This window comes from Brachycentrus maculatus, unplaced genomic scaffold (assembly GCF_059751285.1).
Source record: "Brachycentrus maculatus isolate JH-2025_06_01 unplaced genomic scaffold, ASM5975128v1 h1tg000002l, whole genome shotgun sequence".
NCBI classification, from domain to species: domain Eukaryota; kingdom Metazoa; phylum Arthropoda; class Insecta; order Trichoptera; family Brachycentridae; genus Brachycentrus; species Brachycentrus maculatus.
The window spans coordinates 118,112-131,938 of record NW_028280757.1 but is presented as its reverse complement, the minus strand read 5'-3'; the positions used below and the strand labels follow the sequence as shown (position 1 = coordinate 131,938).

General features: G+C 33.9%; 1 protein-coding gene across 4 annotated transcripts in view; it reads left to right on the top strand.

Annotated features, from left to right (window-relative positions):
- Nucleotides 1–13,827, top strand: part of LOC148314035 (unconventional myosin-Va-like) — a 192,246-nt gene that overhangs the window by 167,028 nt on the left and 11,391 nt on the right. For 2 of the 4 annotated variants that reach the window (XM_088278334.1, XM_088256195.1), the window contains 3 exons: nt 4,517–4,650; nt 6,532–6,646; nt 9,245–9,459. In XM_088278334.1, the coding sequence (XP_088134460.1) occupies nt 4,517–4,650; nt 6,532–6,646; nt 9,245–9,459 (464 nt within the window). Of the gene's footprint in view, nt 1–4,501; nt 4,651–6,531; nt 6,647–9,244; nt 9,460–13,827 lie in introns of all 4 variants that reach the window. The other 2 variants (XM_088278265.1, XM_088278408.1) reach the window with 1 other exon arrangement.

The following is a 13,827-nucleotide window of genomic DNA, read 5'->3' as shown; positions in this document are numbered from 1 at the left end:
CTAATATGATCGCAAAATATTACGCATAAACAAAATACACTTATTTTTAAAATTATATTTATATGCTAATTTTTAAGCAATCATCCATTTCATGGGATATTTCGTATAAATAATGTAAATATGTTTAAACATAATATCTTAACTTGATATCATCGTACAAAGATAAATGATATAATAACTTGAAAACCAACATATTAAGGGGATCGCAGCGACGCGAGACGTATGATTTTATTTATTTATTTTACCACATTTTTTAAATAAAATAATATGATATATTCATAAAATAAGATTCAAACAATTTCCATGATATTTCTTATGCAATTATTGTTAATCGAATTTAATTAAGGTCTTTTTGTAAAATCCCACCATTAATAATAAGAATGATAATATTAATATAAGTAATTATTAATAATATTGTCAAGAAAATTATATGTTCGTTAATAATGTTTATAATTTTGTAATATTAAATTCTTGTAATGTCAGATATCGTTACTTCAGATATAGGAACATATTAGGGTAAAAACATAAATACACAGTGATGGAGTTGGCAAAAGAAGAATGAAAGTAGACTGAATGCAGTCGAAATGCGATCTCTCAGACGAATGTGCAGCATATCGATGTATGATAGACGTTCGAATGGTGACACATAAGGAAAGAATGCTAGACTGAGATAAGCATTGTCGATAAAATTAACAGGCGTGTTGAGATGGTTTGGGTATATGAATCGAATGAAAGAAGAAAGAACAGTTAATCAAATTTATGAGGCAAATAAAGTTGGAAATTCAAGCATAGGAAGACCGAGAAAAACTTGGTAAGATCAAGTATGTATTTTAAATTCTTGAAGAGTCGGAAAAATCGGCGGGTACGTATGAGGAGATGCATGAATGTGGAAATTGTTTGTAAAGACGGATTGGCGTGGCATTCTATTCTCTCTGCCCACCGTCGCGTGGAAACGGCGTGGTTAGTCAGTTAGTAAATAAATCATTAAAAAATAATGGGTAGTGACCGGTGGTAACCGGTGATTCTAAGTGCCCGGGATTACCCCGTTCTCCCCTACGTTTCGCGAGACGTATCTCCATGATGCCATGTAAGTATGTATGCGGAACTTTCACGAGGAAGGTCAAAATGTGCCATAACTTAAACCTTCCCCTTCTATGTGTTACCTGCGCACAACGCGAGCACGGCCGGCCGCGGCGCGCAGTACTCACCTCTGCCAGTCATTGAACTTGGTCGGCCATCAATTTGGCACTCTTTTTTTCTTACCACCGCTGTAGTAAATAACTAATGACATATTACCATTCAATGGTTAAAGAAACGACTTAATATGCTTGTATACGTATGTGTGTACGTTGTACCTACGTACATACGTATCTATATATGTGTCGCCTACTTTCAAAATCCGACAGATCCATCCAAGTCGATTTTACAAAAAATGCAAAATTCTCCGGGTAGCATTTATGTTTTAAAGATTTGTCTATCTTTAGATAAAATGTTATGAAATAGAGAATTTTCCCATTTTTTAAAAATTTTTGTTCAATTTAAAAAAAAAAACTCGAAACTCGATAATGACGTCATCTTAATTTTTGACCTATTCCCGCTCTCTGATTGGCCGATATAGGTCAGAAGTCAAGTTTCATGAATATGGCAGAATTTAAAATACAACGCTTTTTTTAAACATTTTTAGCATGGTTTTCAAGTGTATAAATATTTTAAACAATAAAACCCACAATTGGCATTCTGATAAGAGTGTTTATTTTAAAATATTATAAAATTGGATCTTGCGGATTTTGAAAGTAGGCGACACGTATGTATTAAGTCAAATAATAATCGTTGTGTTTGATGTAGGTACGGATAGACTAACCGCCAACCCGTTTTAAAAAATATATTTTAAGTACGTATGTGTTAAGTAATGATCAACAAAATATATTTACCATGTATATAACTACGGCTTTCTGAGCAAAATTGCTGATTCTCAATGATTCGTTAAGGCCCAGTAATCGATAACTAGCAAACATCTAATTTAAAAAGCGACCAGCCGCGCAAGGAGCTAGAGGTATCTCCACGTATAATTTTTTTCTTAGAATATATTTAGAAAAAATAATTTTACTATTTTTCTTAATCTCTTACTTTTCAATAACTCTTTTCTTTTCGAAACTATATTTCGAAGAAAAACTTTTTTTTAAATATCAAAACGGCGTTTTAAGAAGAAAAGAAAACAATTCCGTTAAATTTTACCTGAGTTCAAAGAAAATTTAATTGCAAGCGATAACTGGGCCACAAAATATAAAATTTCATACGAAAAATAATTATAACCAGGAGATCAAAGGATCCAATAAAATATGATTTTTTAGTATCCCTAATTCCAGCGTAGATACGAAATCGGTCGAAAGATTGGCCCCCGAAAAACATCGAGGAGAATCCGAAACTGTCTATAAGGAACCCTACTCTACTTCCAACCCTTATCAGTACCGAATAGTTCATAGGGCACCTCACCGGATGAGTTTATGTTAACTTGTTCGTCAACAACACAAAACGGAGTTGAGACATGGTAATAGCTTGCCATCATCAATATTACCAAATTTTGTACGCAAGTATAATTGATTCAATTTGAATTTGTTCATTTAAAAATATCATGGATTTAGACCCCTGCCTTGTTTTGGATGACATTTTGTCTAGCCTCCTTCAAGTCTGATGATGTCGGTAACAACGCAACCCGGTACCTATTTGTTAAATAAAATAAACGGAGAATAAACTACATATATATATTTAGTTGTTATTTTTAAAAATGTAAAAAAAAACAACTATCCATTACGCCGCTAGGGGTAGGCAGAGAGAATATATTGCCACACTCTCTGTTTTTGCAAACAATCTTCACCTCTTCCACATGCATGCATTCTCCTCATACATAGCCACCGATTATTTCGACTCCTGACCTGACCACTTTCAAGTATTTCACATACTTAAGAAAGTATAATTTTCAAGATAATATTGTATCATGTTAGCAATTAATTAAAGATTGTCATCAGTATTCTACTATACATGATATTTATGCCATTTTTTCTTCTTAATTTCATAATTAGTTTAAACGATATAATCGATTTGAAAAAATTTAAACATCTGTCAAATATTTCCCGCGCAAGTTTTGAATTCCATAGATGAATGAGTCCGCGCTTCAATCATGTCTGCCACCATCATCTCTGTAATAATATGATTAATTCGGTACCTACTTAATGTGGCCGGACATTCCACACATCGTTCTGCATTCCGCCGTACACCCCTGGTCAGGACGTATCATCCACATAATATAAGTAGTTGATGACGTGAACCTACTTTGAGAACAAATGAGATTAAAATGCTTCACGAATTTATTATTATTGTGATGAAATATGAAACTAAAAGAGAAGAAAAAGTTCGAATAGCACTATTTAAATGAAAATCAATTCCTTTTCAAAAATAGTTTTTGATTGGTAAAAAGAGCAACATGACTGCTATATCAATGGCTCTCATTGGTTTACTGAATTTTTAAAAATAAAATCAAATCAAACGACGTTCGATTTAAGTACGTTTGGAAACTAAAGCTGATCTTCAGACAGTAAATATATATTTTTTTTTACACGTTAAATGAATTACCTTTCTTGGGAAAAATCCCAGCTAACACTCAAAAAATACATGTTCATATTCAAGTATTAATATATTATTATGTATTATGTTCACTTCCATTCTAATTATGTACGGACATGTATTCATAAATATCGTATCATTATTTTATGGAATCAATCGTCGGCTTGGTAATCAATTACACGCGATTACTGAACTACTGACATGGCATTCGTTTCAGAGCTAGCAAAAAATATACACAGTTTAGCGTAGGCCGCTTCCTATGTACCGTTTATAAATATTTATCATACATCCTTGATTAGTACTTCACAATGTCTTGCGGTCGAGTTCATAAAAAAAAACATTTTTCTGCTTACTCTCTTTTTTTATTTCGTCAGACACATAACAAGAATTTTTAATTGAAGTTTTACTTGGTAAATACCACTTTTTTCTTAAAATCTCGGTGTTTGAAAATGATGCGGAATGTATCGAACCACGTGTCATAATAGATTTTAAGAAATAGTGGTATTTATCAAGTTAAAATTAAATTTAAAATAGATAGATATTACCATAAAGTGACTGCCGAACCAATTAATGAAAATATAAATATAAATTACAAGAATGTGCCTTACTAAGTTTTCCCATGCCGAGGGCAAATTTTACTAAATTTATATGTACCATATAATTATATTTAAAGAAAATTGTTTATGACATGCAATCAAATACGACATGGCCAAATGATGAGTCGTCTTTTAAACATTTCTAATGTAAGTCCACGAGTGTCAAGTTGGTTTTGAGTCGTCCCGAATATTAATTGTTTTTTTTTCACCTAGTGTCTTTGATGTTTCTTTAGTTATAAAATGAATAGGTTTAAGATTGAGCAGACGAACACAAACAGTGGTAGAGTTTTGTGTTTCAGACGCGTCCTCCTCCAACGAGGCTGTCCATCTGCAGCAGAGGTTGCGCAGCCTCAGCACCGAGCTGGTCACCTTGAGGAACCGCCTGCACGTGGGGCCGGGAGCCGCGCACAAGCAGCCTGCGCCCCCTCCTCAGGTCAGTACCACTTCTTACATATCGCTCATTTAGTAAAACAATGACGTAATCACCAGCGTTGCAAATGCCAATTTTTAGAATTCTTCAAAAATCTAGGTCGATTTCCCTAAATTGCGGATAAACCAAGTCCGATTCCTCACAAATTCCCCACATAATTATCCCATGGAAAAAATAACAAGTTTTCATGAAAAATCAAGTACTTATTTTTTTTAATTTTGAACGCTCTTATTGGGCTTTTACATAAACCAGTAAACTTTTACATACACCAGTCTGATGATGTCGGTAACGACGAAACCCGGTCGCTGGTCAAATAAAAATAAAGTGGAAAAGCTAAAAATATTGGTTTTAATCTAATAACATATTTTACATAAAAATCATAGTAATTAAAAATACATTTGACACGTAATAAAGTATATAAGAAAGTGCAGCCTAAAAACACAGCTAATATATATATTTAGTACACAAAAAGAATAATTGACACACTTAACTTATTATTTTGTGGCATAAACAGATTTCAAAAAATTAAAATGCGAATAGTTACGTAGAACACACAAAAAATGATACTAAAAGGAGAACACAAAAAAATATACTTTCAAAACATTATTATATTAATACATGGTTAAATGTTAAATCCCCGCATTTTCGCGTCATAGTATCACCCCCACAAATCCCCAATCAAGTTGAGATTCCCTGCAGTTTGGGGAATTCCTCACAGATTGGCAACCTTAGTAACTACACTCTTATTTTAAACACGTTAAATACGTCAAAATGTGCGGAAAGGCTATTTACATCGACATAATTGATTTCGTGGTGAAATGCTGTGATATGGCGCGATTGTCATTGTAGAATTGAGTAAAATGGCGCCATTTCTGTTGCTACAACGTCTGAATGGTATATCCTGTAAAATTTCCAAAAGTGTAATTACGCCATTGTTGAACCAAATGAGCGACATATTAATCAATCTTACATAAGTTTTCTTAGTTGTTCACTAGAACAGTAATGATTGTGCCCTTGAAATTCGTTGTATCTGTCAATGACATTTGTACTGGGACCAAGTTTGGCAGATAACACTTATACACAGTCGAATATGATCAAAATAATGATAAAATGGCTTTTTACTTTTGACATTACTGTCAGCTGTCGTCAAGATCTGTGATACAAATTCTCAAACATCGCGGCATTGGAATTTGGCAAGATCCATCGTTTTTTTTATCCCGTCTTAGTGAACGAATCCATTGATGCGGATCTTCTAAAAATCTAAAAGATCGGATCTAACCCCACCTTCCCTTGACTGGATCCACTGGAGTCTAAGTGTGGTCATCTAGACACCCAATATTGCTACATCAGATATTAAAATATGATTATATTATGGATTCATTTTTCAAATTTTATTAAAGATTTTTTTACCATCAACTGTCATCAAGAATTGTGATACAAATTTTCACCCATCGCGGTAATGGGATTTGACTGAAAGATCCACCGTTCTTTTGATCCGATCTTAGTGAACGAATTCCCCGATGCGGATCTTGTGAAATAATGTATCTTCTAAAATACCGGATCTTACCCACCTTACCTTGACTGGATCCTCTGGGTTTTTCTTGCGAGTGTTTTTGCCTAGAATTTTCACTCATGAATTACATGAAATTATAGTAACTTTAAACATAATAGTAAATCTACTCACAAGTAGGCATAGGCTATGAAACTTATTAAGTTGAAGCCTGAGTAGGGACATGAAAAACGGTGTTGCATAAGCCGTAGCTAGACTTCAGAGTCACTTGGACGTTAGGTAATTTTAAAAAAATGGACTTTTCTTGTGGTCTTCTGTAGACCCAATTGCTACTAAATATGATGTAGGTATTAATTTGTGATATTTTTTTAAAGATTCCAGTAGGGGGGTTCGGACTGGGCTCGCAACTTCAGGGAGGGCCCGCGGTACCGCCCCGACACACCCCCGCCCCCCTGCCTCCCCCCCACCACCTGCCTAACCAAACACAAGGTAAGACTAACAACTACAGATGAGATCAGTAAACATTTCGCTCACTCCTTTCAACAACGTCATAAATCAAAAATCGTAAATTTTCAGGTGTGCATGTTTTCAGAATGCCCAGAAAATGTACCATATCCCAGCAAAAAAAGGCATATTTTTATCTTAATATTTACCCGCTACCGGGCAGAAAGAGTTGTTTTTGCATTTTGAAGAAAAGGTATACGAGGGCCGACCCAAAAGTAACAATAAAAAGTAAATTTAACACACTTAATTAAATGATTTTTTTTTTAATTTACACACTTATGTACCATGTTATGAGCCGAAAAAAAAAATTGGTTAAAAACGGTAATGTTTGGAAGTTTTTTTTGACGTTTTTAGTCTCCCAATTTTTACGAATACATCGAAACACGCGTCACAGTAGATTTTAAGAAAAAGTGGTATTACCAAGTAAAACATAAATAAAAAATAGATAGATTTTACCACAATATGACTGCCGAATCAATTAATGAAAGTATGTATTGAATTAAGCTGTCACAATTCTTTAACATTTTTTTGCTGTTAATTTTTTAAATTATTATTTAAGTCTTAATTATTATGTATCTCGAAGGACTTCATGATGTTTTATTGAACGTTTAATGTACGTTGCATATTCGTGCACGTCAAAACGTGTTTCTTACGTCCCAGTTTTATTCCAATAGAAGCTTTTTGTTAATCAAGTGAATCTTACTCTCCTAATTTCTACATTCCCACACGTTAATTTACAAATGAAACTGATCCAAAAGTGTATGAATGTTGTAAAAGCAAAGACCGTTATCGCTTGATGTTCATATGAATGAGTCAGCAGTTTTGAATCACGTATCGCGAGTCTTTTTATTCATAAAGACCCCCTGAGAAGAACGATGAATGTCATTTTAATTGAAATGAACTTATAACGCATGATTAAGACAAAATAATTCAAATTATGTTAACAATCTACGTTTATAAAAAATCTATATTTATGTATATTAAAGATTTAACTTGTGTTCTACTTTTTACGCATACTTTTATACAACATAGATGGATATGGTAATTTTTCTGAAATCCACATCAACTTTATGATTTTTTTTCACGAAAAAAGTTGGAATAATGGGATGCTGGACACATAGGCGTTAAAAGTTGATAATGGTTAATTGAAAACATTATTTTCTAATCAGTTGGCAAGATAAATCTTGTATAAATTAAATTTATTAAATTTTGTAAAAAAAAACGCATATTTCGTAAAAAAAAAGTTTAGTTTGAATATGATGAGGTTTGACTCCTGTACTTAGGTTCTTAGAAACCTGGAGCGTAGGATCGATCTCCTAACGTTTATGTAATTGACTATCAATTTCGCATTCCCCTATGAATGTCCTATGAAGCATTAAGTACATGTTATGGTATAAATTTGTGTTGAAATCGAATAAATAAAAAATAGTAGACTTCTAGGGCATTTTATTACAATTTTCTCCAGTTGACATTCATCGTTATTCTTGAAGAGTCTTCACATTAAGCCCGATGTTATTTGTTAATGATTTAATAACTAGCCTTTTCGTGAACTCACGAAGATTGCATTCTCATTTTTATTATATGTATTTATATAACACGCTAAAATAGTATATTACCTGTAAGTATATATAGAAAAATACTTCTTTTGGCTCTGTTTTTATAACTACACAGTTTAAAAACGTTATTTTTTAATTACAGAATATCTCTATTTGTAAAAATGGATGTATGTGTGTTTGTAAGTATGTTTATCATCTATAGAATATACATTTTAACTGATTGCGATGAAAACTTGTAAGAGTTATTGTGTGCATGCCCGCGGTGGTTTCTGGAAAAAACGGAAGCGGGAACAGAAAAGTGCGTTAAACTATTTTCAAATTCTGACAGTTTTCTTACACCATTTTGACATTTCGAAACAGAAGATTCTAGTTTTTTTGTCAGATTTTTGTTCAAAATTCAAATTCTATATAAATGAGTCCTGTTTGCTTTATATTAAATTTGTAACAAAATTAAATATATAAAGCAAATGAAGTGAGATTTTGCTATTTTTTACTGTCGAAATGGGAAAATATCAAAAATAAAAAAGGGGAAAATACTAAAAAAAATATTTGAGGAAGATATATATGATTCTTAGGTAGGAGAGAAATGTATATATTTTTAATTAAAGTTTTACTTATTAAATACCACTATTTCAGTGGTATTTACATAAATAGTGATATTTACTGAGTAAAACCTGTGTCCGCCTCCGTAGTGGTCAGCACGCTCGGCTACCGTTCTGGAGGTCCCGGGTTTGATTCCCATATGAGTGATTTTTTCACTTTAATACTTATTCAATATTACCCTGGACCGGTACCTAAAGCGGAGGGCTGATCACCTTTCCTTCGTGTTAACGATCAAGATAACACTGTTTTTATATAATGCAGTGCCGTATGCACCATTGGGGTGCGGATATGGGTTTAAATTTAAAAAAAAAGAAAACTTAAATTAAAAGTAAATTGAATTTCCCACAAAGCCACAGTAACGCGTGGCCTGGTACAGCTAGTTATTCAAAACATAATAATAATATCATCTCTCCTTCCCCCTCAGAGTCTCCCAATGCCGGGATGAAGGGCGCCAGGGGCGAGGCGCCCTCCGCCGTGCCGGCGCCGGCCATGGCCGCGGGGGCGCCGCACGCGGGCGCGGCCCCGGCGGGCGCGGCGCGCGTGGCGCACCTGCCCGACCTCACGCACCTCCCGGGCCCCCTGACGGAGGACGCCGTCATCAAGTGCTTGCAGGCCAAATTCTACGCCAACAATTTTTATGTGAGTACCCAATATTGTACCTAAATATTGATTTGACTCAATTTTCAACCGATCGAAAGTGCACTTTATCGCGAAAGATTGGATGTTCTCGAACATGATTAAGAGAAAGGTCCTCCAAACTTCCTTATTTACACTACCCAATTTTCCATAAATCGTTGTCATACAGGAGAAAGTGACCAAGTGCATTGTTTTACGAAAACGTGATCATTGACTATTTGATATCTTACTAGCTTAATATTGCCCTGAAAAAATCCCAAAGGATTTTAAACTTGGAAGAATAATATATTTACTAGTTAAAAATGACTAACTGCATTGGTGTTTATTTTCTTGCCAAGCAATAGTGACTTAAATGGCCCTCCGAACATTTTACGTTTTGTTAGTTGGTCACTTTCTCCTGTACGACTACGATATGTAAGCCCTGTAAATACCCAGTCTTTCATATCTTTCTTCATGGTGAGATGTCAAAATGTACAAATAACTCCGAAGTGGATTAAATCCAGATCAGTGAACAAGTATTTGGATAATCGTAATTACTGGAACATATCGGGAAGATCTATTTGGATAACGCTTATTTCGCAGATACTATGTACATATTTTGTTCTTGTGGGATTTATCTGAATGGTTTCTTGTCAATATTGTGTTATTTTGTGTGATATCCTGAGGCGGAATTAACTTTCACTTGGAACGACATTCGAACCTACCCATTGTATGTCGTAAATCCTGTATTACGTTTACATTACAAAGAACACCTAGAAGTAGGTCGGTAAGTGTATTTTATTATTAAACTCGGCAAATAATGTTCAAAAGTAGTTACTCTTATTCTCAAACTGAATAATGGAATTCAAACAATGAATTAAGACCGTGTTTTTGTTTATTTATTCTAACCTTATCCGCAACAATTGGTGCATAGGGCTCTAGATCGTATAGAAGCAGTGTAATCTTGATTGTTTAATACATGAAGGAAATGTGATCAGCCCTGCGCTGGTAGAGTAGTCCAGGGTTATTACCCTGGACTACTCTACCAGCGAGAAATAATTGCTTGGGTGATAAATCGCTTATATTTATTTTCTTCCTCCTAGGAATCGAACCCGAGACCCTACGGAGGCTGATTTATTTATTGGTCCATATTTTTTAATAAAATTCAACGTGTAGAAATGAGATAACAGAAAGTGTGCTTCTAAAAGTCAAGTAAAATTTGTATTTTCCATCAAGTCAAGATTTTGTACGATCATGAAGAAAAAATCATAAAAATGCGCCGCGTTTTACTGATGCATTTTTTGTATGTTTAAATAGTTTTGCAAGAATACATGCAATGGGCGATAGCAACATTTTTTACCATTACAATTTTAATTATTTTTAAGGTAAGCTACTTCTCAAATGTTTTTTTTAAAGACAAACTAAATACAAAGAGAATAAATCCACATTTTATTTCCTAAATTTAAAAAAAAACCTTAGTGTTTTTTAAACTTTAAATAGTTTTAACGGACTAAGGATTATTTTTTTCTGTCACTTGATTTATTACTTTAATTATAAAAGGCCACTTTGATTACAAAATTTATTTGATAAGTGGTACAACATCCTGTACTATAAAGTGAGCCATTCCCTTAAATATATATTAATCTAACGAAACGTTTTAAATTTACCGTTTTCTAATGCAAAAACTCAGTTTACCGGTAAATATTCGGATAGCCTATAATAATAAAAATAAAAAGTAAATGGTGTCATTAAGCTCGAATCAAATCGATTTCCTCTGTATCCGTTATTACATCTAATCCAAGATGATTGTATGGTTTTACAACCCAATTAGCCATCTCACTTCCCTAGCAATAAGAGATCTTCTCACGTTATTGGGGCTATTCGTATAAATTAAGCAGATTAAAAAAAAACAAACTTTTATACCTAGTGGCTAACGATATATTTCAAACTTTAATTTATTAAAATATTTATTTTGTTACTTCGCCATTGCATCTGAGGTAATTGGATGGATAACTTGACAGGGCTTAGATCCTTATTACTTTATTATCCTTATTATCTCAAGGGCACTGAACTGAACCACTGATAACTGAAGAATACAACTGAAGGCAATATCTGTGAACTTAGCGATGCAAAATTCACCAAGCATATAGTTTACTACTTTCAAGAACGTCATTTATTAAAAATCGTCAATTTTCAGTTGTGCATGTTTTCGGAATGCCCATAAAATGTACTATATCCCAGCAAAAGAGGCATATTTTTAACTTAATATTTACCCGCTTCAGGGCAGAAAGTGTTGTTTTTGCATTTTGAAGAAAAGGTATTGTTTAATTTTTTTTTTAATATACTAAATATTTTTCAAATGGAGAAAAAAATCAGTCATTCCATAGAAATTATGTAAATAAGTACTTAAGAAATTATCTAAATAAGTATTTTAATTCGTCACAAAAGCTAGGAAAACCTAATCGGTTGTTGTATAAATGGAGATCGCGGTCTCCCGGATGAGCCGATCTCGATCCGAAATTTTCGGATTGTCGAAAGAGTGAAGGTAGAGGAGCCTGCGAGGGGGAGGGAGAAGGGGGTAAGACCGGTTTCTGGAGTTGCCGCGTCACGAGCTCGCGGCCAACTATCACAGCCTACCTACATTATACACAACATCCACAGGTATCTACCGACTCACGATTTACATTAGATCTTCTGGCTGCGCGCAAATATTGTTAGGCCAACGGTAACTCGGCATAGAAGGTATTTGTGAAATATCTTTTGCCAAGTATTTGCAGTTGGTATAATCTACCATAGGGATGCTAGGGAGCTAGATGCCATTGTCGAGCTATTTGCCCAAGTACTAAGTATTTGGGCTAATAACTCTACAAGCAACTGGATAACGATGATATCGACATTATTGTTGAGGGTTTGTTTTATATTTACCATAGATATGTGTATACCATATTTGTGGGTATGTTACATACATACGTATGTTATTCATACATGGGCAATCGAATTAGATCGTTTCAAGTTAATTGCTCCATCAGTTCACAAATTTGGTTACATATTGTGTATTTGTAGTTTGTAAATGTATTTGACAATTTGACATAAAAAAATAAGCTGAAAGACATGTATACCGAGAAAAAGTAACGATAATGGGATGGTTCCCAATTCGGTAACCGAAAAAGTAACAGTTGCCAATGGGCACAACTATATACCAAACTTGCATAATGCAAAATACTATTTACTGTAATCACAAAATATTAGTATTACCTACTGCAATTGCTGTTATGGTTCAGGACACGACTGAAAGCTTGAAAAAATTGGAAAATGTAAGCTTCTTTGGAGGGAAAAAATAGACAACTTTTTTATATTTATATATTTTTTTACAAATAATTAGTAAAATAATAGTTTTTATAAGCACCCATCGAGATTTTTGTCTACCGGTTTCGAGGCGTGCCCGTCTCTTCATCAGGACGATTACTACACCAGCATGCAAATGATACTACAAGTCCACTACACGAAATATACACGCAGCAATACAAAATGTCGGTCACATGCGAATTTAGTCGACCCGTGTCGTAATACTTTTTATTTATTTATAAATCATTTGCCCTTCCCTCCGCTTTTTTTTAAACGTGGTTTCGAGTGATATATTTTCTTATACATATTTCCGTTTTTTTTTCTTCGACAAGATTTTGTTGTCTTAGCCGTATTATTTTATCTTATATGGTCTTAGCCATATTCATTTTGTTTTTAATACAATTACCATACACAAAGAAAAATCAATGCTATTCTTCGGTCGAGAAAATCTTTCCACTTCTTTCAATTTTTTTACACATAATTATCATATAGCTGATGTCTACAAGTGAATCCTAAGACGACTAGTACATACGACCTAGTATCAAGTCTCCTTCTACTAACCCTCATCCACACTAATGGTGTACAGGGTACTTGTATCCCATAGATCCAGTGCGGTATTGATCATTAATTACGTAAAAACAATTTGATCAGTCTCGCGTTAAAAATACCACTCCACGTTAAGAGTAAATAAACGAAAGAGAGAAAAAAACCTTGATATCTCGACAATGATGAAGAAGATTGTGGAAGTCTGGGTTTACAGGAAACAGGGCTTACAACCTATCCTATGATAGGTTGTAAGCCCCTGTTGCTGGAAGCTGGTTTACATGATTTCTATACACACTTATATACATACATTTAATATTACAATATTTAGATGCTACAGCATCTACCTACGATTGACAATGGGAGCATGTTGTAATCAAAGTTATTTTTGACAAAAAGAGGTGTTTGTTAGATTCCGTTTGATGTGTTTCTGGGTATGAAGATATCTATTTTTTGATAAGCGAAAATCGTTATGAACATTGCTATTTCCGCCGCGTCCTCGCA